Source organism: Alosa sapidissima, chromosome 23 (assembly GCF_018492685.1).
Source record: "Alosa sapidissima isolate fAloSap1 chromosome 23, fAloSap1.pri, whole genome shotgun sequence".
Classification (NCBI taxonomy): Eukaryota; Metazoa; Chordata; class Actinopteri; order Clupeiformes; family Clupeidae; genus Alosa; species Alosa sapidissima.
The window spans coordinates 5,327,584-5,350,886 of NC_055979.1; the positions used below are offsets into that span (position 1 = coordinate 5,327,584).

The following is a 23,303-nucleotide window of genomic DNA, read 5'->3' on the forward strand; positions in this document are numbered from 1 at the left end:
ACATCGCTCACACATGGATGACTTTTCTCGTGTCATGATAAAAAGATGCATTCATATTCGCAGGCCAAACCGGAGCAAACATGTCCATTTTGAAGTGTTTGCTAAGAACCTAAATTGTAAATGTAAATACTGGGTGTGTGTCATGGTTTTGGCCCTCACCTAGAACACTTTCACACTCTTGTCATTTTTCTCTTCTTCTTCTTCTTCTTCTTCCCCTCTTTTCTTTTCTTCCCCTCTCTTCTCTTTTCTTCCCCTCTCTTCTCTTTTCTTCCCCTTTCTTCTCCTTTCTTCCCTCTCTTCTCTTTTCTCTCCTTTCTTCTCCTCTCCCTCCTTCCCCACCCACAGACCTCACCGGCTACCGAGTGACGTGCAACCCGACCAACGGGCAGCGTGGGAACACTCTGGAGGAGAACGTGAGGCCTGATCAGAACTCCTGCGTCCTGGAGAACCTGAGCCCAGGGGTGGAGTACAACGTGAGCGTCTTCGCCATCAAAGACCAGATGGAGAGCGAGCCTGTCTCCACCACCGTCACCCAAGGTAGGCCTGACCTGGGATCAGCTTATTTTCTGGATCACGATGCCTTTCTCTGTCATGGTCACATAAGGTAGGCCTGATTGGGGAACAGTCTTTCAGAGGTGGCCTGTGTTCGCCACTGTTACCCACGCTAGGTTGGCCTGAATGGGACATTCAGCCATATAGAGTCAAGTTATGTTCTTCAACTACAGAGATGAAGCTGATTAGTGTGGCTGGCAGACACGTGGAGTCGTCATGGAACCATATCAAATATTTTGGCTCTGTCGTGGCCTCCTCTCTTGCCCTAATTTCACCGTTCCCCTGCCGGGTTCGCCATTTCTTCAACATCGCCCCCGGGAAACATGTCATAAAAGCAGAGCCATAAAGCCAAGGCGGTCTATAAAGAGTCACACTCTCTCTCTCTCTCACTCAAACACAAACAGAAACCCACACACACACACACACACACACACACACATGCAGGGTAACTGCCTGTGTGTCTGGAACATGTCGAAAACCCGTTAGCCAGGAAACCTCGCATCATAGCTCTACACTAAAAACAGGCTCTCTGTTTCCTCTCAGCCCTACCCTGCGATAAACCCATCTCAGTAGAACACCACTAACACCAAACTGCGCACTTGACCTCCCTCCCAAAACCCAAATGTGACTGAAGACCGAACTTGGTTCACCATCTCTGGGTCTCCCTCTATTTAATTCCGCCTGCTTTTTTTCACTTGGGATCTGTGTGGAATGGGTTTGTCATAATTCGCACAATAGCACCCCACATGAATTAAAATGGAACTAACCCACTTGTGATGGTTGAGTCTGGTCCTGCTAACCAATGGAAAGCATACGTGTTGTCACTGGTCCTTGGCCTCATCAACAGCATGCTGTTTTTTACTCGGAGAAATTGACATGATTGCTGAAATTGAATCCGACCCCCAATAGACTTTTAGTCGTGGGCTTGAAAGCACATTGAAAACAATGGTCATATTTTGCAGAATAATCTTAGCATGTTGACCATTGGTGCTCTTTAAGCTGTGGGCAATGCTTTTTGGTATCACTACATGTTCAGCATGGCTTCTTAAAATCACTGGATGGTTACTTGTCCTAATTGCTTTTAATGCAATGACAATTCAAATGGCGCCAAACATTCAAAGCTTTGGCTGATGTAATGTCTTGAATCTGTATGTTCTTACTGTTGTGATTTAATTCCACTTGAGTATAATATCATCAATGTTTCTGCATGTGTTATGTTACTTCATAATTAATATCACATAATTCTCACCCAACATCTAATTTGCTTGATGGGTTCTGTAATTGCTAATTTGACGTCATCATGGCTTGTCTGTTTGTCTTGTTTTCCCCCCACCCCACCCCACCCCACCTCTCCCTCACGTTTCCAAACTGCTTCCACGTTAACCCCTCGGTCTAGATGTACCCCAGCTAAGTGATGTGAACTTCGTCAATGTCACTGACACCACTATCGGACTGAGGTGGACCCCTCTTAACCTGCCGACCGTAACGGGCTATCACATTAAGGTGACGGCGTCCGGCGAGAGCGTGCCCCTTCTTGAGGACATGCTCGAGCCGACCGCCGACTATTACACGGTGCACGGCCTGGAACCGGGCATTGACTATGACATCAGCATTACCGCGGTAACGGAGGGAGGAGAGGGCGAACCGTCAACCATCACCCAGCAAACAAGGCCCAGAACTGGTGAATGAGTTCTCCCAGTTTAAAACAGTAACTTAGAACTGATAGAGATAATGTCATTTAGCCATTTAGCTGATAGTGGCAGTCTATGATATTCATTGTATTACAGTTGCATTCCACCTTTGATACTTTACATCCAGTAACTGCTGTTTAGTCTCAGCGTAGTGTCCTCTAGCTTTGCAAACTGGTTTCCTCTCATTACCCCCTTCACTAGACATGAGAAGTCTGAATCCTCTCAAATGTACTATGCCAGACACAAGAAGGCTATGCTATGTAGGTTTGTTGATGCTGGGAAGTTTGCACAAATGCTTTTATCCCCAGATTGTTTCAGACACGGGAGTCTCATCCCTTGTTATATCAGATGCAATCTAATCCCACTTTGCTTTGGTTTGGGTCACCTACACTGGAGACCTATACACTTCACACTAACGCTCATAAAACCGCTCTTCCTGATGTAGCTGTCCCTGCACCCACAAACCTGCATTTCGACGAGGTCGGAGCAGACACAATGCGAGTGTCCTGGAACATCCCCAGATCCACTGATATCTCTCGCTCGGTCATCCGCTACCAGCCCATCGAGGACAGCAACGTCCAGGAGGTCAACGTTGGGAGGACCACGGAATCCTTTGTCCTGCAGAGTAAGATCGAGATCAGACCTTAACCCACAATCCCATTTCAGCAGCACAGTTTGAGATTGACATTTCAAAATGCACTCCACATATTTCGACTATATGTTATAATGTGTTGTTGCTGTAATGCACATGTAGGAAAAAAACAGGACACTTGCTTTTCAGTGAATAATTTGTTGACATTTTTGCTAATCACTCAGACCTGCAGCCAAACACCGAGTACATGGTGAGCGTGGTGTGTGTGTATGACGACCATGAGAGCCAACCCGTCAGGGGCACCCAGAGAACAAGTGAGTGTTACTTGCATATATGTTTTATTGAAAGAGTGATTGGAAAAGCTTATATTTGTGTCAGTGCATCAATTAAATTCATTCTTCCATGTGGTGGTAAAAAAAACCCCATAACAAACCCATAGAAACCCATAGCTTTTTCATTTATCTCATTTATTTTTCTGTCAAGCATGTAGGATTAACTTGTGACTTGATGTGTATTCCTTTTTTGACTGTTATAAATTCATTCTTACACCCTATCTCTTCTCCTCTCCTCCTCTTCCTCCTCCTCCTCCTCCTCCTCTCTTCTCTCCTTCATCAGTCCTGGACTCTCCCACTAACCTGGACTTCTCCGAGATCTCCTCCAACGCTTTCACCGTCCACTGGACCGCTCCCCTGGCTCGCATCAATGGCTACCGCCTGCGCTACCAGCCCACCAACGGCGGCCGTGCGAAGGACGAGCGCCTGCCCCCCACCAGGACCCAGTTCACCCTCACCAACCTCCAGCCAGAGACCGAGTACGACATACACATCTACGCCATCAGCGGCCGCGATGAGAGCCGACCCCTGCAAGGACGCCAAGCCACCGGTACACCTGTCTCTCTTAGTCTGTGACCAATCCATAGCAGTAAAAGGAAAATTACGCAAACCCCCCAAAGAGCTTGCTTGACTTGTACAGATCCAAATGTCCAAATAAAGTAGATCAATGTGTGGCCACAAATGCAAAGGACAAGGTTTGGGTTGAAAGTGCTATATTACCACATCTCTCTAAAACCTCTTAATTTATATGAGATTGGATTGGATTGGATTACAACAAAAACTAAAACAACACTTTACATGATAAAGCTCTTTTGTAGGTTCTCAAAATGTTTTACAGTGAAGGGGGAACCTCACTACCACCACCACCAATGTGGAACAGCCACCCTTAGATTAGATTAGATTTTATTTTAACCTACAAATCATGTAATCATGTAACATGCAATTGTATTCGCCTCTCCAGTCACCGAGGCCCCCACCAATCTTGAGGTGACCGGCTCCACCCCCAACAGCATCACCATCAGCTGGGACCACCCCCCAGTGACCGTGCGCTACTACAGAATCACACATGGAGAGTCAGGTACTGTTACTCACGTCACTCCCCACATCTGACCAGTGCTCTTATGAAGCTCAGACGATCATCTCAGAGCTCAGAGCATAAATCAGCAAATCTTTCAGTAGCCACAAGACTATGTTTGCTCATGATTAATTCTCAAGGTCATGAGTAGCCTTGGAACCAGATAAATCTGAGTACATTAAATTAGTTTGGTTATAGTGATCTGATAAAAATGTATTTGCTTGATTGTACTGTATCGGGTTTGTCCACTGGCATCTGTGATTGATTTCCTTATCAACAGAGACTTCTCTGAGATGTTAACATGTGAAACAAATGTGAAATCCAAATATGTAATGTCATGCATATGGTTGACAGGCGAGAGCCCTGCAAAGGAATTCACTGTCCCCGGAACTGAGTCCACGGCCACCATTGAGAACCTGCGTCCCAACACCGAGTACACCATCACTGTGTATGCGGTCACTGGCCGAGGGGACAGCCCTGCCTCCAGCACCCCCATCTACGTCACCCATAGGACTGACACCCCCGGCGGACGCCCCTGTGAGTCTCCTCATACTTACCTTTTAAAGTGATAATGTTAGTAGGTATTTTACTTCAGTACTTTATGATACGTAGTACTGTCATCTCTTAAAACCATCTTTGCTTTCTCAGACGTCCCATCTCCATCCTCCATGGACGTGACTGACGTGCAGGACAATGCCATCACTGTGCGCTGGAGCCCCGCCAAGGGCCCCATCACCGGCTACCGTGTCACTGGCGCTCCCAAGAACGGAGACGGACCCTCCTTCTCTGAGGTTGTTGGGCCTGGTAAGTGCAACAGCTTCATTGAGTTGTAATTTAAAGAAATAGAGGAGATCAAAGAAAAGGATAGCACTATGAAATCAAAGAAAAGGATAGAACTATGATCTATAAACTGTGGACTATTAAAGGACTGTGACAACAAACAAAACATTTCCTTTTGCCTGACATTAGCCAATGTGCAGCGTATCCATTGTGGTATCACTATTCTCTTCTGAGTCATTCATGTTCTAAGGACACTGCTGATATGTTTGTGTGTTTGTCTCCTTTGTAGAGAGGACTGAGCTGACTCTTACAGGCCTGTCACCCACTGTAGAGTATGTGGTTAGTGTGTATGCCATTGGCAAGGGTGGAGAGAGCCCCCCAGTGGTGGAAAACGCTGTTACAGGTAAGATGTACATGTATGTCTTGGGTGTATAAATGTAAATACTGGTAGATACATATTGTATTCAATATGAATGCATAAACACACAAGAGATCATCTGTTGGTAAAGTAGTGATAAGAGAGTATTTGAAGTACTGAGGTACTTGTTGGGAGTGTATGGGTTTACATGTACTCACCTTCTCAATATTACTTCTGTAGGAGGCAGTGGTGACCACCCTACCGACCTTTCCTTCACCGACGTGCAGACGACCGCTCTGCGCGTGACATGGGACGCTCCCTCAGAGCGTGTGACCTCTTACAGGGTTCTGTACACCAATCCAGAGGAGGGCGAACGTGAGCTGTATCCAGCACCTCGTGGCACCGACACCAGCGCCGTGATCCCCAACCTCCGGCCCAACACTGAGTACACCATCCAGGTCATCCCCGTGCAGGGACGCACACCTCTGACCACACTGCTGGGCAAGCAGGCCACCAAAGGCCTAACAGGTTAGTATTAGGCAATAACTCGGCAAAAATAGCAATGGCAAGCCCTTTTAACATTTAATTTTGGGGATAAGAGGAATTGTTGATATCATATTTTAGGGAGCGCAATAAACTTTATGTGGGGATTCTTGAGTCTGCTCTCCCACAACATGGAAGGGAGGCTCAACAAGGTCTTAATTTCACATTTCATGATCAGTTTTTAAGACATGGCCTACTTCAGTCTGTCTTTTTAAAATGCTTTCCCTGTTTCATTTTCAGACAAAATTCTAATGTTTATGTATATAGTGTATAACCAATAACTTGTAGTTTATGAATTATAATTAGTTATCCATCTTCAAACATAACTTAGTTGCCTGATATTTCCTTCCACAGCCAGCAGCGGTGACCGCCCTACTGACCTCTCTTTCACCGATGTGGACACGACCTCTCTGCGCGTGACATGGGACGCTCCCTCAGAGCGTGTGACTTACTACAGGGTTCTGTACACGAGCCCAGAGGAGGGCGAACGTGAGCTGTACCCAGCACCTCGTGGCACCGACACCAGCGCCGTGATCCCCAACCTCCGGCCCAACACTGAGTACACCATCCAGGTCATCCCCGTACAGGGACGCACACCTCTGCCCAAACTGGTTGGTCAGCAGGCAACAAGAGGCCCCACAGGTCGGTATCAGGGAATAATCTTTGCTCCATCCAGATTATACATACAACTGATGTCATGTCGTTTTGTTTCATCATGATGAGCTGTTGGTTATTAGATTGCGGTGTCATGAAATGTTTGTCTTGACCTTGATGATAAGGCTTATTGACACAATTGTATCCCTCAATTACTGCATTCACTAGCTGAACTTGCCTGATATTTCCTTCCACAGCTGGCAGCGGTGACCGCCCTACTGACCTCTCTTTCACCGATGTGGACACGACCTCTCTCCGCGTGACATGGGACACTCCCTCAGAGCGTGTGACTTACTACAGGGTTCTGTACACGAGCCCAGAGGAGGGCGAACGTGAGCTGTACCCAGCACCTCGTGGGACCGACACCAGCGCCGTGATCCCCAACCTCCGGCCCAACACTGAGTACACCATCCAGGTCATCCCCGTACAGGGACGCACACCTCTGCCCAAACTGGTTGGTCAGCAGGCAACAAGAGGCCCCACAGGTCGGTATCAGGGAATAATCTTTGCTCCATCCAGATTATGCATACAACTGATGTTTTGTCATTTTGTTTCGTCATGGTGAGCAGTTCGATATTAGATTGCAGTGTCATGAAATGTTTGTCTTGACCTTGATGACAAGACTTATTGACACAATTGTAACCCTCTATGGGCTCTTTGCACGAAAGGCTCTCAATGTGGCCACTTTGTTTCCGGTGGAGCGTTAAAGTGTAAGTTCAGTGTAAATTGACCCATAGTCCTGTTGTTGAAGCTTACCACATGCAGCCCATAGGTAAAAGAATGAGACAATTTGGGACAACATAGGCCAAGTTATGGACAGGCAGCTTAAAGCAGACCCATGGGGGCAGTGGGGAGTTACTTTCAGTTTCAGTTTTGATGCCCCCATGGGTCTGCTTTAAGCTGCCTGTCCATAACTTGGCCTACGTTGTTCCAAATTGTCTCATTCTTTTTCCGATGGGCTGCATGTGGTGAGCTTATACAACAGGGCTATGGGTCAATTTACACTGAACTTACACTTTAACTGTGTTGTAACGGCATTTTCTGTTATATTCTGCTCCTAACATCTTCACTCTGACACTGATTATCTTATTTGCCCAATAATAACAATTTTAACTCGCATAACTCCTTCTTCATCGTAACGTGTTGATTTACTAGTTACAACATCCAACCGGGTCAGTGTAGTCACTAATTACATTAGCAATAGCGGCAGGTTCAAACACACCTGGCTCCACCGGAAATAAAGTGGCCGCATTGAGAGCCTTTGCAAAGAGCCCATTACTGCATTCTCTAGCTGAACTTCCCTGATGTTTCCATCCACAGCTGGCAGCGGTGACCGCCCTACCGACCTCTCTTTCACCGACGTAGACACAAACTCCCTCCATGTGACATGGGACGCTCCCTCAGAGCGTGTGACTTACTACAGGGTTCTGTACACGAGCCCAGAGGAGGGCGAACGTGAGCTGTACCCAGCACCTCGTGGCACCGACACCAGCGCCGTGATCCCCAACCTCCGGCCCAACACTGAGTACACCATCCAGGTCATCCCCGTACAGGGACGCACACCTCTGCCCAAACTGGTTGGTCAGCAGGCAACAAGAGGCCCCACAGGTCGGTATCAGGGAATAATCTTTGTTCCATCCAGATTATACATACAACTGATGTCATGTCATTTTGTTTCATGATGAGCAGTTGGTTATTAGATTGCAATGTCATGAAATGTTTGTCTTGACCCTGATGACAAGACTTATTAACTGCTTTCAGACATAGGTGTAAGTCTGCATATTCTGCGCATATCAAGCGGTTAGGCCGTATATCTGAACAACATATCCCGACATTTGGAACTCCGAACTTAGGCGGCTCTTACACTACTCCCCTCCTAGTATTTCGGATGGACATTATGTAAATATCTCATATCTGAACGAAGCGAAGAACATGCAGAGATTCTGGTCATGTGCGTGTTTAACCACGTTCAACCTGTTCAACCATGCAGAGATTCTGTTCATGTGTGTTGGTGTCATTCACACATAATGTCTGCATGTAAGCATCATATCTGAATTACCAAAGGGTCGGACATTTGTTTGACAAAGATTCGCATATAGTGCAGAGGACATGTCTGAAAACAGTTATAGACACAATTGTATCCCTCAATTACTGCGTTCTCTACCTGAACTTGCCTGATATTTCCTTCCACAGCTGGCAGCGGTGACCGCCCTACTGACCTCTCTTTCACTGACGTGGACACAAACTCCCTCCATGTGACATGGGACGCTCCCTCAGAGCGTGTGACTTACTACAGGGTTCTGTACACGAGCCCAGAGGAGGGCGAACGTGAGCTGTACCCAGCACCTCGTGGCACCGACACCAGCGCCGTGATCCCCAACCTCCGGCCCAACACTGAGTACACCATCCAGGTCATCCCCGTGCAGGGACGCACACCTCTGCCCAAACTGGTTGGTCAGCAGGCAACAAGAGGCCCCACAGGTCGGTATCAGGGAATAATTCATAGCTCCTACAAGCTTCTACAAGCAGAGAAGCTTTTAAGTAAATCAGCATAGGGGTGTGTGATGACGGCCCTGAAGAATTTTTTTTTAGATTCTATTAGATTCTGAGAAAAAATAAACAAATAAACTCAATTAGATTTTGTTTGGATTCAGTATTCTGTGAAACATATGTAAAAATGGCCATTGAATTGAGTGTAGTATATAGTAAAGTCACCCTCCACTATTCCTCCTTCTCAGCCACACAGCCTGGGACAGTCCCTGCACCCACAAACATCCAGTTCACTGAGGTGGGCCCTACCTACTTCACCATCACCTGGATCTCCCCCAACTTCAGGCTAACCGGCTACCGCGTGGTGGTCAGCCCCAAGAACAACCAGGCCCCGTCCAAGGAGCTCAATGTGGCCCCTGACTCCAGTCGCGTCACCGTGCCAGGACTCATGGTATGGCGCACATTCCTGATGACCCTCCCTCACAGACAGCCAATAAATAATCATCTCTTCCCATACATTTTTCAGTTTCCTTCAGAAATGTATCAGAAAACCTGTCTCTCTTTTATGTAATTGATTGCATAATTTCTCAAACTACAACGAATGGCTTATTACAAAAGTGTTGCTGGCAGTCCATTGTGCCAACTACAAACAATGTTTTTTTAATGGCTAAATTACGTGTACAGTAGATCATTTTTAACATCCTCTTGTCTCTCACAGCTTGCCACCCCCTACATCGTGTACGTGTACGCCCTGAGAGACTCATCGGCCAGTCCACCCCTGACTGGAGAGATCACCACCACTGACAGTAAGAGGATTTCCATGAAGCACATAACAAATACGAATGACGTGGGCTTAGCTACAAACTGGCTGAAGAGCTTCATTGGCCTCTTCTGTATTGAAACACTCCTGTTCTCTTACTGGCTCCTCAGACCTTAGCCCACCCCGCCGCGTGAGGCTGTCCGATTTGATGGAGTCCTCCGTCACACTCACCTGGAGGACCAAGGTTGAGCCTATCACCGGCTTCCTCATTGAGGCCATCCCTGATGACCGCAGATACCCCACCATCAGCAAGACCATCCCCGAGGAGGCCAGAACGTTCATCCTCACAGGTAAAGCTCAGGCACCTTCTCATCTTTAGATATAGCAGTCTAAAGCGGTCTCATGAGGAAACTGATCCATTTCCTAATGCAATCACAAATATATTTACCTTCATTCCGACTGTTCCATTACGTGAATCGTATATTAACATTTCTGTTCAATGAAATAAAAAAATATTGACCTTCATTTGAATGTGAACCTTTGACCCTTGACCCGTCTTGTTTATCCCACAGGGCTTCAGCCTGGCACCTTCTACACCATCAACATGTACACCCTGAACGGAAACTCCCGGAGCCCTGCCTTCACCCTCACTGTGACCACACGTAAGGCACAGCCTACTCCATCACCAGGACAAAGCACTCGGCTTAGTTAGTGTCAGATATACAAAGCCAATGTGTCATTTTACAATCCAGTATAGAGCTAATATGTTGTATAAGAAACCAATACAGTTCATGTGTCATTGATTCAGGATATTAAGTTTTATAAATGATACACTGCATTAACTTTACTGGCAGAAGTTCCGACTGATAAAAACTGGCTGTTTTAATATGCTGAGACATGGCTGATGGCCCATGCAGTTCTTTCTTTGGCTTCAGCAGATATAGAGACTAGTGCACACAAAGACTCTTCAGATGAGCTCATGTGTGGTACTGTGTGTGTGTGTGTTCATCTGTGCAGCTGCTCCAGCAGTTAATGCTCCAACGGACCTCCAGTTCACCTCCATCACCCCCTCCTCCATCTCCTTCTCCTGGCGCCCCCCGACCACACGCATCACAGGATACTATGTCACCTATGAGGAGTCTGGAGGCAGGCCCCGTGAGCTCACCCCCAGACCACATGCTGGCCAGAACTATGCCACCATCACTGGTAATATATGCACACTTCGCCACTAGTCAACACCCCAGCATTATCATTTGCATGGGCATGTGAGACAGTCAAAACTTGGATTCTTGAATGTTCTGCTGTATAACCTTTGGTGCTAACTGCCCTTGGGATCAATTACAGGGTTGAAACCACGCACTGAGTACATCATCAAGATAATCGCCCTCTCGAATGGACAGAGAAGCACACCGCTGATAGGCACGGCCACAACTCGTAAGTAGACTTCCAGTTTCCTCTCATAGCCACAGAGACACAAAAACAGTCCACAGGCACACACACAAACACACAAAACACAGAAAAGTGGGTGTACCTCTCAAACGGTCTTTTTGTTACTGAATGGTAAAAGTAAACAAAAAGAGGTTTGGAATTGCAACATGCTGCTGAAGAGCTCACTGCTAGCTGGGCAGCTGAATTAGCTTGTTAGAAAGCTAGTTTTTTTTATATACAAATAGGCATATGCTTCCAGTTCTGTCTTCTTCTAAAAAAGCAATTAAACATTCTTCATGAGCCCAGAATAGTTGCTTTTTAATACAAGCAAGGCTCATACTTTTGAATTGTTGTATGATTCAAAAGAAAAATGGCGGCCATGCAGCTAGCTTTTTAGCTAGTAGTAGTCATTGTAAAGATCCAGTGCAAAGCTTGGATCTATTACAGTGCTCCTTGCTGGCTGTAACGCAATACAGCAACTCCCATACCTGTCCCATCACCCCCTCCCCTTTTCCCCCAACCCCCTTCCCCTCTGGCTTTGCTGCTTCAATGCTAACCCCTTTCTTCCGCTCAGAATTTGGCTCGCTTCCGCTGCCACCGCCACCCTCGCGCCCTGGCTCCGAAGACCGACTGGACGTGCCACACATCATCGACGACAACACCGTTAGTGTACCAGCGGTAGTGGGGACAGGCGGCCAGGACACCTTAGGGGGCCAGGGCCAGAATGTCGAGTACACTGAGTACAACAACCGGCCCAACCAGCCCAACCAGCCAAACCTGCCCCACCGGCCCCAGGTGCCCCAGAGGCCCCATTACCCACTGGTCTACATCCCAAAACCGGGGCCCGACGGGAACAGGGTGCCGGTGGTGCAGGTGAGTGAAGACCTTCCCGGGCACGGGCTTCCTTATGGTTTTCCAGAGAACGACACGGGAAGTCCTCAGGAGGCACAGACGCAGACCGTCATCACCTGGCAGCCACTGCCACAGAGCACCGCCTACGAGGTCCACTGCGAGCCACTCACCCACCGCAACGAGAGGACCTTCCAGGTGAGGGTGCTGTCCGACACCCACACATACACGCAAACACGTCATGCAGACATAAGCAACAACTCAGATAATGAGTTGAACTCAGTTAATACCATCAAATTAATTATGTTGAGAGGTGTTTGTGTGTAAACTATTCATTCTTGCCTCCCAGATGCGTCTTCCAGGCACGTCCACTAGCGCTACCCTGATTGGCCTGACCTCTGGGGCTTCCTACAACGTCATCGTTGAGGCTCTGAAGGATGCTCTTAAGCACAAGGTGTTTGAAGAGGTCGTCACCGCAGGCAACACTGGTAAAATAAAACTGCATTTACACTTCCTTAGCCTCCCACCCTTTTTCATATACCAAAATTGAAATAAACATATAACATTATTATATTGTCTTGAACATAGACATCTTGCTGAATCCTCACAATACTGAACAAAACAACTGCTAGACTTATGAATCCCATGAGATTCTGTTCTCACTTTATTGTTTGTTGAGCTGAAGGAGTGAACCGAATTCCCTTATTTTTTCCCTCATGACAGTCTCCGAAGGACAGCCTGAAGGACTCCCGGCCAATGGGGATTCCTGCTACGACACCTTCACAGCCACCTACCACAACGTGGGTGAGGAGTGGGAGCGCATGTCTGAGACCGGCTTCAAGCTGTGGTGCAGATGCCTAGGACTGGGCAGCGGCCACTTCAGATGTGACTCTTCCAGTGAGTGTCCTGCCAGTTCTCCCATTTAGTGGAGCCATGTGCCGCCATCTCTTACTAACTAGCACATCTCATTTGAGTGCTGAGAGACAAAGGGAATTAAGTCACTATGTAGGGCTCAAAGCTTATGCTTCAAAGGAGAAAGTTACTTGTTGGAAATGCCACTTCACTGAATATTAATAGTCAAACAATTGTCCATCCAATCTCTTAATTTTTAGCTGTAATGAAGGTATTTCTTATTGTAATAGAGAATAGTATCAGGCAGTTTTATGCTAATACCCCTTTGCTTTTTTGTCCTTTTTTGTTCAAAACAGAATGGTGCCATGACAACGGCAACAACTACCGAATTGGCGAGAGGTGGGATAGGCAGGCTGAGAATGGTCACATGATGAGCTGCACCTGTTTGGGCAATGGCAAGGGAGAGTTCAAGTGTGAACCACGTACGTCCCACTTTAACAGTACAATAAAGCCACATCTTATCAGTAAATCAAGTACCTGTAGGCCCTAAAAGAAGAGAGCTACCAGAGAAGAGAGCTACCAATCATTCCCAATATATGTAATTCACTATACAGACATTTATAAGAATGTATAATAGAAAATAAGAGTTTTCTTAACTTATTTGGCTCAATATTGACCTGAATTGGCTATTGATTATACAGATGAGTCTACCTGCTATGATGATGGGAAAATGTACCATGTGGGCAACCAGTGGCAGAAAGAATATCTTGGAGCCATCTGCACTTGCACATGCTATGGTGGGCAGCAGGTAAGATATGTTTTATATCACATGTTAATGTTTCAAACAGGCCACCATAATGTATATACAGGCGCTGAAAATGTGTTTGTGCTTTTGTTAGGGATGGCGCTGTGAGAACTGCAGAAGGCCAGGAGGTGATGGCGGTCCCCAAGTCCACCCTGTTCGCGTAAACACCTACACCAACCAAGGAGACACAACCTTCCGCAGAGTGGTAAGCCGACCTCATCTTGTATCCATCCCAGTTCCAATACCTGCCACTTCAAATCTCTTCTTATAAATCTAAAAATAACTGTATGTTTTGTATAGTAATTCTACACGTTGAAAACATTTTTCCTCTTGTAATGTCACTTAGATGAAAGCGCTGCTACCTACAGGTTCAAGGTGGGTCTTTGGTAGAGTGTTTCAGGCAACAGCAACGCGATTTATTTTTTATTTTTTTGCGCTGTTATAAGAACTAGAGTGCTTCCCAGGCTTAAAGCTCGCAATGCCATCTGAGATGGAGACAACGACAACAGCAGCTATACAGCAGGTCTACTTGACAAACCCTCCATATAAATGTTGAGTGGTTGTATGATAGTCAGACTTTGATGTTTTATGTTTTTGGCATTTTTATCCTGTCATGCATTTGCTAACTGTTGCACAGTTAACAAAAGGTTAACATAAGCAGTCATGGTACTTTGTGCATGGCTGTGTCATGACAGAGAAGGTTTTAAGGCTGACATTATTTATGAATCACGACTCATGTAATGTCAAGGGTCCAGAGACCATCAGAGTGTGGATGTACATAATAAACTAATCACTTAACTGGTTGCATTGCTTGATGCTAACAGCAAGTTTGCGGCGTGTTCCTATTATGGCCTCTAATTCTAATGTGTGGTCTAACTCTAATTATTTGAGAAAAATAAGTTAGTTAGTTTATACTACTAGTTTTGAAAAGTTGCCAAATCAGAACCTTTCTGATAGTGTTCTGGCATCAATAATCAGCTATATAGAATATCATATGAGTTAGATTTGATCTCCATGTTTTAAATATTTAGTGCATGCAATAACCCTATATCCCTGTAGATGTCCTGTCCCTAGGAGTTGTTAACACTATGTACCTTCTGTGTCATACTAAACATCTAGCATATGTCATACATCTATTGTCACAGATCTGTTAGGACGGCCTGAAACAACATTTTAGCTCCAACGAAACCTCTTGATTTATTATGTTCTGTTTACAAACACTGTTCTCCGTTTTTGCCCTTCCAGAACATTCAGTGCCCCATTGAGTGCCTCCGGCCTGACCTCCTCGCTGACGCGATCTCTCCAACCAACCCCAACGAGTGAGCGCCCGTGCCTGAAGCGATGCATCGCCATCCCTCTGCGTCCAAAGACCCGCCGTTTTCAGCGGGCCACCCGGCGGACATCTTCCACCGAATCCAGACGTGACGAATGAGATTGTATTAACACACATTAGTGCCTTAACACCCTACCCTCCCAAATAGTTTTGTTCCCCCACTGCATCGCTTTTTCGGCTTTATCACACCGACAGTTAACGTCACGCTAACGCTAGCCCATCCTCCCCACCCCACTCACTCCTATAATGCCCTCTTCATGATTAGGTCGGCAGTTGGGATTCTTTTTTGTCTTCAGTGTGTTAAATGTTTGGATATCTGTTGTTGCGATTCTCTCAGAAATGTATTGAGACACTTTATAAGAGAAAACAAAGAATAACACATTCCTGTTCCATGTTGAAGCCCTGGCGACCATTACTGGTGTGGGCATCTTGTCACGTCAAAAGGGATATTCAAATGTCCAAGCCAATTTGCATCTCTACTGATTATATTTTATCAGTAATAACTTCCCAGTATTAGTGCCATACATTGGTAACAAAGTATTTTTGTACTTTTTTTTTTTAAAAGAAATTACTGAAAAGTTACTCATCAGAAATGGAGCACTGTTTGAGAATGTGTTGGAGTACCAGTCATGGTACATTGAGGTTCGGTCCATATCGCAGTTTGTGTTATGTTTGATGTTTTTTTTTCTTTTTCTTTTGTGGCCCTCCATTGTAAAAGATGTGGCCAGCACTGTTTTCGAATGACAATGACACTTACTGATAATGATTGATTTGTTTGTAATTTTTCTAACTTTTTGTTTATTACTTTAATTTATCCCTAAATTCTTCTAAAGTGTTGAAAGGTTAGAACTGGGATGTAAAGATAGATTTTTGTACTGTAAGTGCCAAAGGTCTTCACTACTGTCTAATTTCCCTTTTTGGATAAAAATGTACAAAGAACCTCAAACATAATGTCTCTGAGTTTTGTTGTCTTGTAAGAAAAAAGATTCTGTTCTATTAAAAAAAAAAAAAAATAGAATACTATTTGTTATAGTGTTGGTCAATTCCAATTCCTCCCCTGAAAGTTGTCAAAACCCTCTATTCAAAAAGCAAGAATCCAAACAAACAGATGTCCAGATGTTTACTCAAGAAATCAACTATTTATTATTTCTGGGAGGAGACTCGTGAGGTTAGACTTGGCAGTGATACTGGAAACTTTTTTTTTTAAGAATAACGAGTCAAAGTGGAATGAATAGGAGTGTGTTTTCTATTTGCACTGGGAGTTGTAACAATGATGTAGTGCCAATGGGGAACCACTATGTAATGCATTAGACATTTTCTGGCTTTTAGTCAGAAGCACAATCAATCAGTAACTTAAGAAGGCTTGATATGAGATATTAAGGGGTATTAGAAATGGTCTGCAAGGAGTTAGTGTCAGGAGCTAATGGTGGAACAGGCGGAGCTTGGTGTGCACCAGGGTGATGCCAAGCTCATTGCACGCGTTGATCACCACCTCATCAGCTGTGGAACCTGAGGGGGCTGCGATGTACTCGACACCACTCTGGAAGAACGAGGAAGAACAGGGGAGAGAGGATTTTAGACATAATAAAAAGTATCATGTATGAACACAAAATGTCTGCAAAACCTTACTGAAAACCTCCACTGGCCAACTATCATGCCAACTATAGGCTACGATCTTTCGAGTTATTTTACATCGTTAGACAGGTTAAAAACCCATCATTTGACAGATGGAAGAAGAATAATGGCAGCTAGAGAGATAATGTGATGAGAAGGAAATAAATGAAAAAGATGGCATTAGTGTAATAAAAAAGAACTATGTGGTTATTGGTACCCGTTTGGCCCGGTCCACGTTGTCCCTGAAGGGGAAGAAAGCATCAGAGCTCAGCGCGACCGCCTGCAGGGAGCTGAGCCAGTTCTTGCGCTCAGTCTCAGACAGCTGCTCAGGAACCTCCTCAAACATGGCCTTCCATGCGTCCAGGTCTGGGCCCTAACAAACACGCACACACACACACTTTTACTCACCATCAACATGTCACAACTGGAAGGCCACAGTAAAGAAGAGAAAATATCACAACATCTTAATATATAGTATTTGACTATGATGGATGACTAATACTATTATAAGTGATTATTTTAACATTTCAGACATCAAACTAAATAAAATAATCACAATTTTAATGGTCATCCATCATAGTCAAATACTATTTACTAAGATGTATATAACCTATAGCTCCTTAGAACCAGCGTTGGTCTTGATTGATGCTCACCTCTCCGATGGTCCCACTGACGTACTGATCGATAGCGTTGGCCATCTCTGCACGCTTGACACCGCTGCGGAACTTCATGTTGAGAACACGAGGGTGGCGTCTCAGCCACCAGTTGTCAGCCTTGTCCCCTGCCAGACGTGTGCAGTGGATACGAGACTGTTGACCAGCGCCTATGCCAATCACCTGAAACACAGGTACCACACACACAGGAAATCAAGAACATCAACCAACTCTTACTCTATTCTCAGATTTTCCTAGAATGTACACACAACATAAAAAACAACTACTGCTTCAAAGAGAAAATAATTTAGACCTATTATAAATATATTTTTTTATTTATTCTCAAGGGAAGTCAGCTGAGAGACACGTGGCATCTGGCCATGTCTGCATAATGCAGATGGTCCATTATGATTATGCCCTCACCTGTCCATCCTTGGCATAGCATACAGAGTTGGACTGGGTGTACTTCACAGCAATGCTCGCCACGATGAGGTCACGTAGAGCCCTCTCGGACAACTACACATGATAAAGGGTTAAAAGTGAACACTCCTGCATAAAGGGACAGGGATCTCAGTATCTATGTACCTTTTATATTCATACAATCAATCATATGATCCTCTATACCTTGCCCTTGGAGACAACGTTGCTGAAGAGCTCCTTGTCGATGTTGGCTCCGTTTCTCTTCTGCTTCAGGTGGAGGCCAAAGAGAACCCTGACCTCAGCCTCATCTGGCTCATAGGACGGGTCCATCTAAAAAAGACCGCGAGAGAAAGGCTAGAAAAATCAGTGCACCGATTCAGTCTCATTTTAGTTCCAAACTGAGTAACAGACAGGTCCTGTTAGTTTTGCCTTTGGCCCACTCATCTTCACCTGGAGTACACAGTAGTTGCCGTTCTTCTTCTTGGAGAGAATCCGGAGGGCCTCCTCTTCGTAGCCAGGAGCGATGATCCCATCGGACACCTGAGACCAAGACAGGCCAGCAAACACATAGGTCAACAACATATTCTTGTCAACAAGGAACGTTTCACTGTGTTCCCTTCAATTACTCAACACGTAGAAACCACAACAACACGAAACACACACCTCTCGGGAGATGATTTTGGCAGTCGGGACATCGCAGGTGTCAGAGAGGGCAATAAAATCTCCAAAAGATGACATTCTGTCAGACCCTGTGCAGGGTAGGACAGACAAACACACAGATGTGTTTTCAAACTTTATTTCACCCCCACCCCCAATGACCAACACAACAAACTGTGTGTTAATTCAGAGCTGTAACAGAAATAGTATCTGGTTACACTGTTAATATCATAGCCTGTTAATATAATACACAAACTGAGAAATTAAGTAAACCACAGAAGAAAGTTCTAGCTTTAACTCTACATAAACCATAACCCCTAGAATAGATAATGGTTTTAACTGAGCGAAAAGATGAATAAACCTTTGCTTTACCTCAGTGCACTTAGATGACACAACATAACAGATGTGGGTTAAGTAGCTGAGGTTGTTTATGAGAGTGCGGTGATGTTACCTCTGGCACGGGCGTAAGCGGTGGCCAGTGGCGTGAGGTCTTGCAGCATATCGTTCACCATGCACACCTTTGCCTCTTCCTCCGTCAGAGCCACTCCCACTGCAGCACCTGCACCAGGAGACAGATGACCGTCACAAAGGCTGTGTGTGTGTGTATATGTGTGTGTGTGAGTATTTACGGTAATTAACGTAAAGGACATTTGAGTTCCTCCTCAGTCCACACTGCAGCACCCTTGAGTGTGTATACTAGTACACGAGTCAGAAGCCAACAACATTACTTATCGTCACAGTGTATTTAACGGTCAAGCATACATGCTTGTGTACCTGCATGACTTTTGCCTGCTGGGTTAATGTTAGTGTGTGTTGGGGTGTGTGGGTGTGTGTGTGTGTGTGTTACCTGCAGGACTGACGTGCTTGAAGGATGTAGCAGCTGGCATGCCCAGAGCATTCTTCAGCTCCTTCACCAACTGCCAGGCGTTGAGGGCATCGCACAGATTAATAAAGCCTGGAGATCCATTCACCACTACAGAGGGAGGGAGAGAGGGGGAAGTGACTATTGTGCAGATGAAAGGCAGGTCCCATTCTTATGGGTAATGGGACAAACAAAATGGCTCACTTCCCAGGCGCAGACGGTGCCAGTAGAGCTGCATACTTTCGGTCCAAATCAACAATTATCAAATGTGGGAAGAGCTGTTCTTTCCTCAAGCTGTTCCCATGACATGCAGACAAGGGCGCATGCCCATTATGCACAATCATAATACCTGTTATGGGCAGAGACGGGCGCAACGTGTACAGCTGGGCAGGGGCCTGGTGGGGGTTCATGCCGTAGCGCAGGGGCAGCTGGGATACGCCCCGACTGTACTCCCTGCGGAAGTAGTCAGCGATGGCGTCGTCATACTGCGCTGTGTGTGTGAAGGCCTGTGTGAGGAGGCGAGAGGTGGATGGGGAAAGGAGAGTGGTGAGCCTGATGCATTTGGGAACATCCTCTCTGCAGCACTGAAGACTGAATTCATGTGAACTACACTTTACTTAATTCAATTATTTTACTTCTTTAAACAGGTATGTCTTCTGTAAGTTGAGTGAATGAATGAATAAATGATAATAGTGAAAAAAAAATACCACAGACATGATTTCGTATGAAATGAGTAGAGGATGCAAACTCAAGCTCAGTGAAATGGGCAAACAGACCCCACCTGTGACATTTATAAGCAGGTAACAGTAACACTTGATATTTCCTTCTCTCTCCAAGCGTTGTGGTGTGGACTGATATATTTATCTGTTGCATTTGGGTGCAAAACCACTGCAGAGCTTGAATAGCCTGTGATGGCCAGACCTGTCTTATACTATGAATCCTCAGGGGTCAGTGTGGCACACTTGTCCAGCTCACAAAGGGTTTTATTGTGGGGCTGTTTCAGCATGTAAATACAAAGTAGCCATTTAAACTTGTGCCTTGTGTCCCTCGCCCACTCGTGACCCTCAAAGGACATTTCATCACGAGGTAAAGACATTGGGCTGGGATGAACTGGAGGCCAAGGGGAAGGCGAACCCAATGAACCAGACAGAGATTGATGAACACGGACGGGGGTGCGCACACACGCGCGCACACACAGGACTTTGATTCTCACAGCACAGGCATGATCCCAATTTCAGAAACACAAATAGTGTTATCTAACAGCAAATTGCTAACCTAGAAATACTATGGTCCCTCTATAGCAGGCCTCTCTTAGCAGAGAAATCCCACTATTTCAACACTACTGGTAGTATTGTGACAAGGATGATTAGCTGTGTTTTCTGACAATTTAATCTCTACACCACCGACCTGATCAATTCTGAAGCCAATACACTAGATAAGATGGACAGACGGGACTTCTTGCGACAAGAGAGGGGAACATAAGTCACTGTCTGAGGGAGCCTGATTATTACGGTACTTGGATCTGACTAATGAACCATTTGACAAGTCAGTAGTAGAGAACCTGTGAAGCTATTGCATAATCAGTTGGCTGTTTCACTGACCGACATGTTTAAACACAGCCCATCCCTAGTAGAAATACCTTTGAAATCCAAAATGGTTGGATTTCTGGGCATTAAAGGAGTCATGTAGCGTTAGCATCTGCACATTGGGCAGATAAAAAAACACTAAAAAACGCTGTTTGGCATAGTTCAAACTTCAAAGGACATAGTCTTACAAGGACAGGCCAATGTGGTCATGGTTACCTTCAAAGCCAGCGTTTTGCGAGTCTCCAAGCTTGTATCTTTGGCATCTGAGCCCTCCATCTCCATAGCCACCAGGTCATAGTCGGCTGGGTCACAGACAATAGTGACTCTGGCATGGTTCTTGGCTGCTGCTCGGAGAAGTGTCACTCCACCTTTGGTGAGAAGAATAGCAACAAAAGGCAATTGTAACCACCTATTCAAACCCTAAATAAAAGTCTCCAGAGCACTTTATGAGGTAAGACAGACAGACACTCACCGATGTCAATTTGTTCTACAGCAGCTTCTACAGTTACATCAGGCACTGAGACGGTCTTCACAAAGGGGTACAGATTGCACACCACCACTCTGACCGAAAATAAAGAAGAGAGGTCAACACAGGTCAATCAGTAGTTTCTGGTGTGAGGCACCATACATTTTACTTGGACTACAATGAAGCCATAGATGAGTGTGACAAAAACAGCACAACAAATGAAACCAATGCACTACTAGCATTTTATGTCCTTAATCTCCATAGCATTAGTGGACACTGTGTGTGTCACATTTTCCTCAGGTGGCCTGAATTACTGAACAAAACTGTGGCATCCACAAGTAGACACTTAAATACTACAAGTCCCATGATCAGAGCAACTGTGTATGGGTCACACGACCACAGCAGCAGTATCTGAATTACACAGTGATTGGATTAGACTCAGTAGAAAATTCAACTCAGACGGTCACATTAACAACCACTCATGCTCATCCAAGAGGTAGCTATACAATTTGGACCCTGCCACACGATAACATGGAATTAGAGCAGCTAGGAACAAAGAGAGAATAATGTATGAAAGGGGAAATGTTGACACTGTTGCAGTTCAGCCCTCACCTCACAAGGCTAAAGCCCAGTTTGTCCATGTCAGCTTTATCAGAGGGGGTGTGTCTGGCTAAAATGCCTCCGTGAACAGCCGGGTGAAGGGTCTTCACCCTGCCACCCAGCATCTCGGGAAAGCCCGTCAGTTCCGAGACATCCCTTTGAGAAAATCAGTTCAAGACATTACTTTACAAATTCAGTCCTTAGTTGAGATTTACAACGAAAACCCATTTGTTGATGCATCCCATCCATCACCTAAAAAAACGAAACTCACGAGAAATCATTAGCCTAGCAGAGCAGACGAATGAAACTTGCCTGACATGTAGTCCAGCATCACGCAAGGCTTTGGCCGTGCCACCCGATGCCACCAAGGACAGACCCACGGACACAAGACGTTTGGCGAAGTCCAACAAACCAGTTTTATCTGACACACTGAGCAGCGCTGTGAGAATAGATGTTGGAATAGACTTATGACTTGGACTGCATATTTTGTGTGCATGCTAATTGCTATGTCATACATAAATGAATCAGCAGCACAAGTGGCATATCGCCACTATTGTTCTCACTGTCGGCAATACCACCGTTAGAGCAAAAAGTTGCAGTACAAAACAGCAACAACATGCACTGATTTCCACTTAATGCAAAACTGCAAGTAAGAAAGAAACTTAAATTGTTGACGTCATATAAGATCATGTAACCTTACGTTAGCTAGCTGTGCTAAACATGTGTCTGTCTTTGCAATTCTTCATTAACTTGAACTACTTGGCTAGCTAACAAGCTATATATAGTATGCCAAATAGTTTTATAAACAAGTCGGATCACGACTGAAACATGCATCCAGCAGTAACATTCCAGCATCAATACCGAAATTATTTGAACATATTTACCAAGTTCTGAGCAAGCCATGGCGACTGTTGGCACTGGGTGATGTTTCCCTGGTAGTGGTGTCTTTGATTGTGTGGAAAACCTACTGTCTATGGTGGGAACACGTGGATGAAATGCGAAAGATTTATCAGAGGGATAACTTCATTACGCTGCATGCTGGGAAGTTTGCTATTCATTGATTCCCGCCTCCTTCAACCTGGTTGGTTAAGATGAGTTTAATACAAGTGTGCAGTTGCATCATCATGTCCATTTGGTTAACTTGTTGATGAGATTTTCAACTCTTTCTGTTGTATAGTTGTAAATCACAGGCGCTCGACAAGAGAAACTAAGTGATGTGTCGGTCGAGACGGTTATAAAGTCGGCTCTTCTACGTTAAGCGCCTCCTGCCCGAGCTGATTTTTTATTTGTTATTTTTTACAAGACGGAATGATCATGGCATCACACCACACCACTGCTCCTCCACATGATC

General features: G+C 45.3%; 2 protein-coding genes across 17 annotated transcripts in view; one reads left to right on the forward strand and one right to left on the reverse strand.

Annotated features, from left to right (window-relative positions):
- The window catches only part of fn1b (fibronectin 1b), a 33,798-nt gene extending 17,758 nt beyond the window's left edge, over nucleotides 1-16,040 (forward strand). For 3 of the 16 annotated variants that reach the window (XM_042081651.1, XM_042081653.1, XM_042081656.1), the window contains 28 exons: nucleotides 346-537; nucleotides 1,949-2,233; nucleotides 2,689-2,868; nucleotides 3,060-3,149; nucleotides 3,451-3,717; nucleotides 4,129-4,245; nucleotides 4,597-4,779; nucleotides 4,891-5,046; nucleotides 5,312-5,425; nucleotides 5,621-5,908; nucleotides 6,278-6,565; nucleotides 6,775-7,062; nucleotides 7,898-8,185; nucleotides 8,771-9,058; nucleotides 9,316-9,518; nucleotides 9,786-9,873; nucleotides 9,989-10,177; nucleotides 10,400-10,489; nucleotides 10,845-11,033; nucleotides 11,172-11,261; nucleotides 11,830-12,302; nucleotides 12,454-12,592; nucleotides 12,828-13,001; nucleotides 13,313-13,438; nucleotides 13,658-13,764; nucleotides 13,856-13,966; nucleotides 14,108-14,136; nucleotides 15,007-16,040. In XM_042081651.1, the coding sequence (XP_041937585.1) occupies nucleotides 346-537; nucleotides 1,949-2,233; nucleotides 2,689-2,868; nucleotides 3,060-3,149; nucleotides 3,451-3,717; nucleotides 4,129-4,245; nucleotides 4,597-4,779; nucleotides 4,891-5,046; nucleotides 5,312-5,425; nucleotides 5,621-5,908; nucleotides 6,278-6,565; nucleotides 6,775-7,062; nucleotides 7,898-8,185; nucleotides 8,771-9,058; nucleotides 9,316-9,518; nucleotides 9,786-9,873; nucleotides 9,989-10,177; nucleotides 10,400-10,489; nucleotides 10,845-11,033; nucleotides 11,172-11,261; nucleotides 11,830-12,302; nucleotides 12,454-12,592; nucleotides 12,828-13,001; nucleotides 13,313-13,438; nucleotides 13,658-13,764; nucleotides 13,856-13,966; nucleotides 14,108-14,136; nucleotides 15,007-15,193 (5,219 nt within the window). In that variant the 3' untranslated portion in view covers nucleotides 15,194-16,040. The remainder of the gene's footprint in view (nucleotides 1-345; nucleotides 538-1,948; nucleotides 2,234-2,688; nucleotides 2,869-3,059; nucleotides 3,150-3,450; nucleotides 3,718-4,128; nucleotides 4,246-4,596; nucleotides 4,780-4,890; nucleotides 5,047-5,311; nucleotides 5,426-5,620; nucleotides 5,909-6,277; nucleotides 6,566-6,774; nucleotides 7,063-7,897; nucleotides 8,186-8,770; nucleotides 9,059-9,315; nucleotides 9,519-9,785; nucleotides 9,874-9,988; nucleotides 10,178-10,399; nucleotides 10,490-10,844; nucleotides 11,034-11,171; nucleotides 11,262-11,829; nucleotides 12,303-12,453; nucleotides 12,593-12,827; nucleotides 13,002-13,312; nucleotides 13,439-13,657; nucleotides 13,765-13,855; nucleotides 13,967-14,107; nucleotides 14,137-15,006) is intronic. The other 13 variants (XM_042081655.1, XM_042081665.1, XM_042081663.1 and 10 more) reach the window with 10 other exon arrangements.
- A 173-nt stretch (nucleotides 16,041-16,213) lies between these two features.
- On the reverse strand, nucleotides 16,214-23,015 carry atic (5-aminoimidazole-4-carboxamide ribonucleotide formyltransferase/IMP cyclohydrolase). The gene is made up of 15 exons (XM_042081667.1): nucleotides 22,837-23,015; nucleotides 22,265-22,391; nucleotides 21,965-22,108; nucleotides 21,359-21,447; nucleotides 21,103-21,254; nucleotides 19,650-19,806; nucleotides 19,286-19,411; nucleotides 18,890-18,997; nucleotides 18,445-18,530; nucleotides 18,232-18,321; nucleotides 17,986-18,111; nucleotides 17,785-17,877; nucleotides 17,362-17,544; nucleotides 16,926-17,081; nucleotides 16,214-16,634 (listed from the first exon to the last, which is right to left on the reverse strand). Exons 1-15 carry the CDS (start codon nucleotides 22,853-22,855, stop codon nucleotides 16,515-16,517), a joined length of 1,776 nt encoding a protein of 591 aa, XP_041937601.1. The 5' UTR covers nucleotides 22,856-23,015; the 3' UTR covers nucleotides 16,214-16,514.
- Between the last annotated feature and the right edge of the window lie 288 nt (nucleotides 23,016-23,303).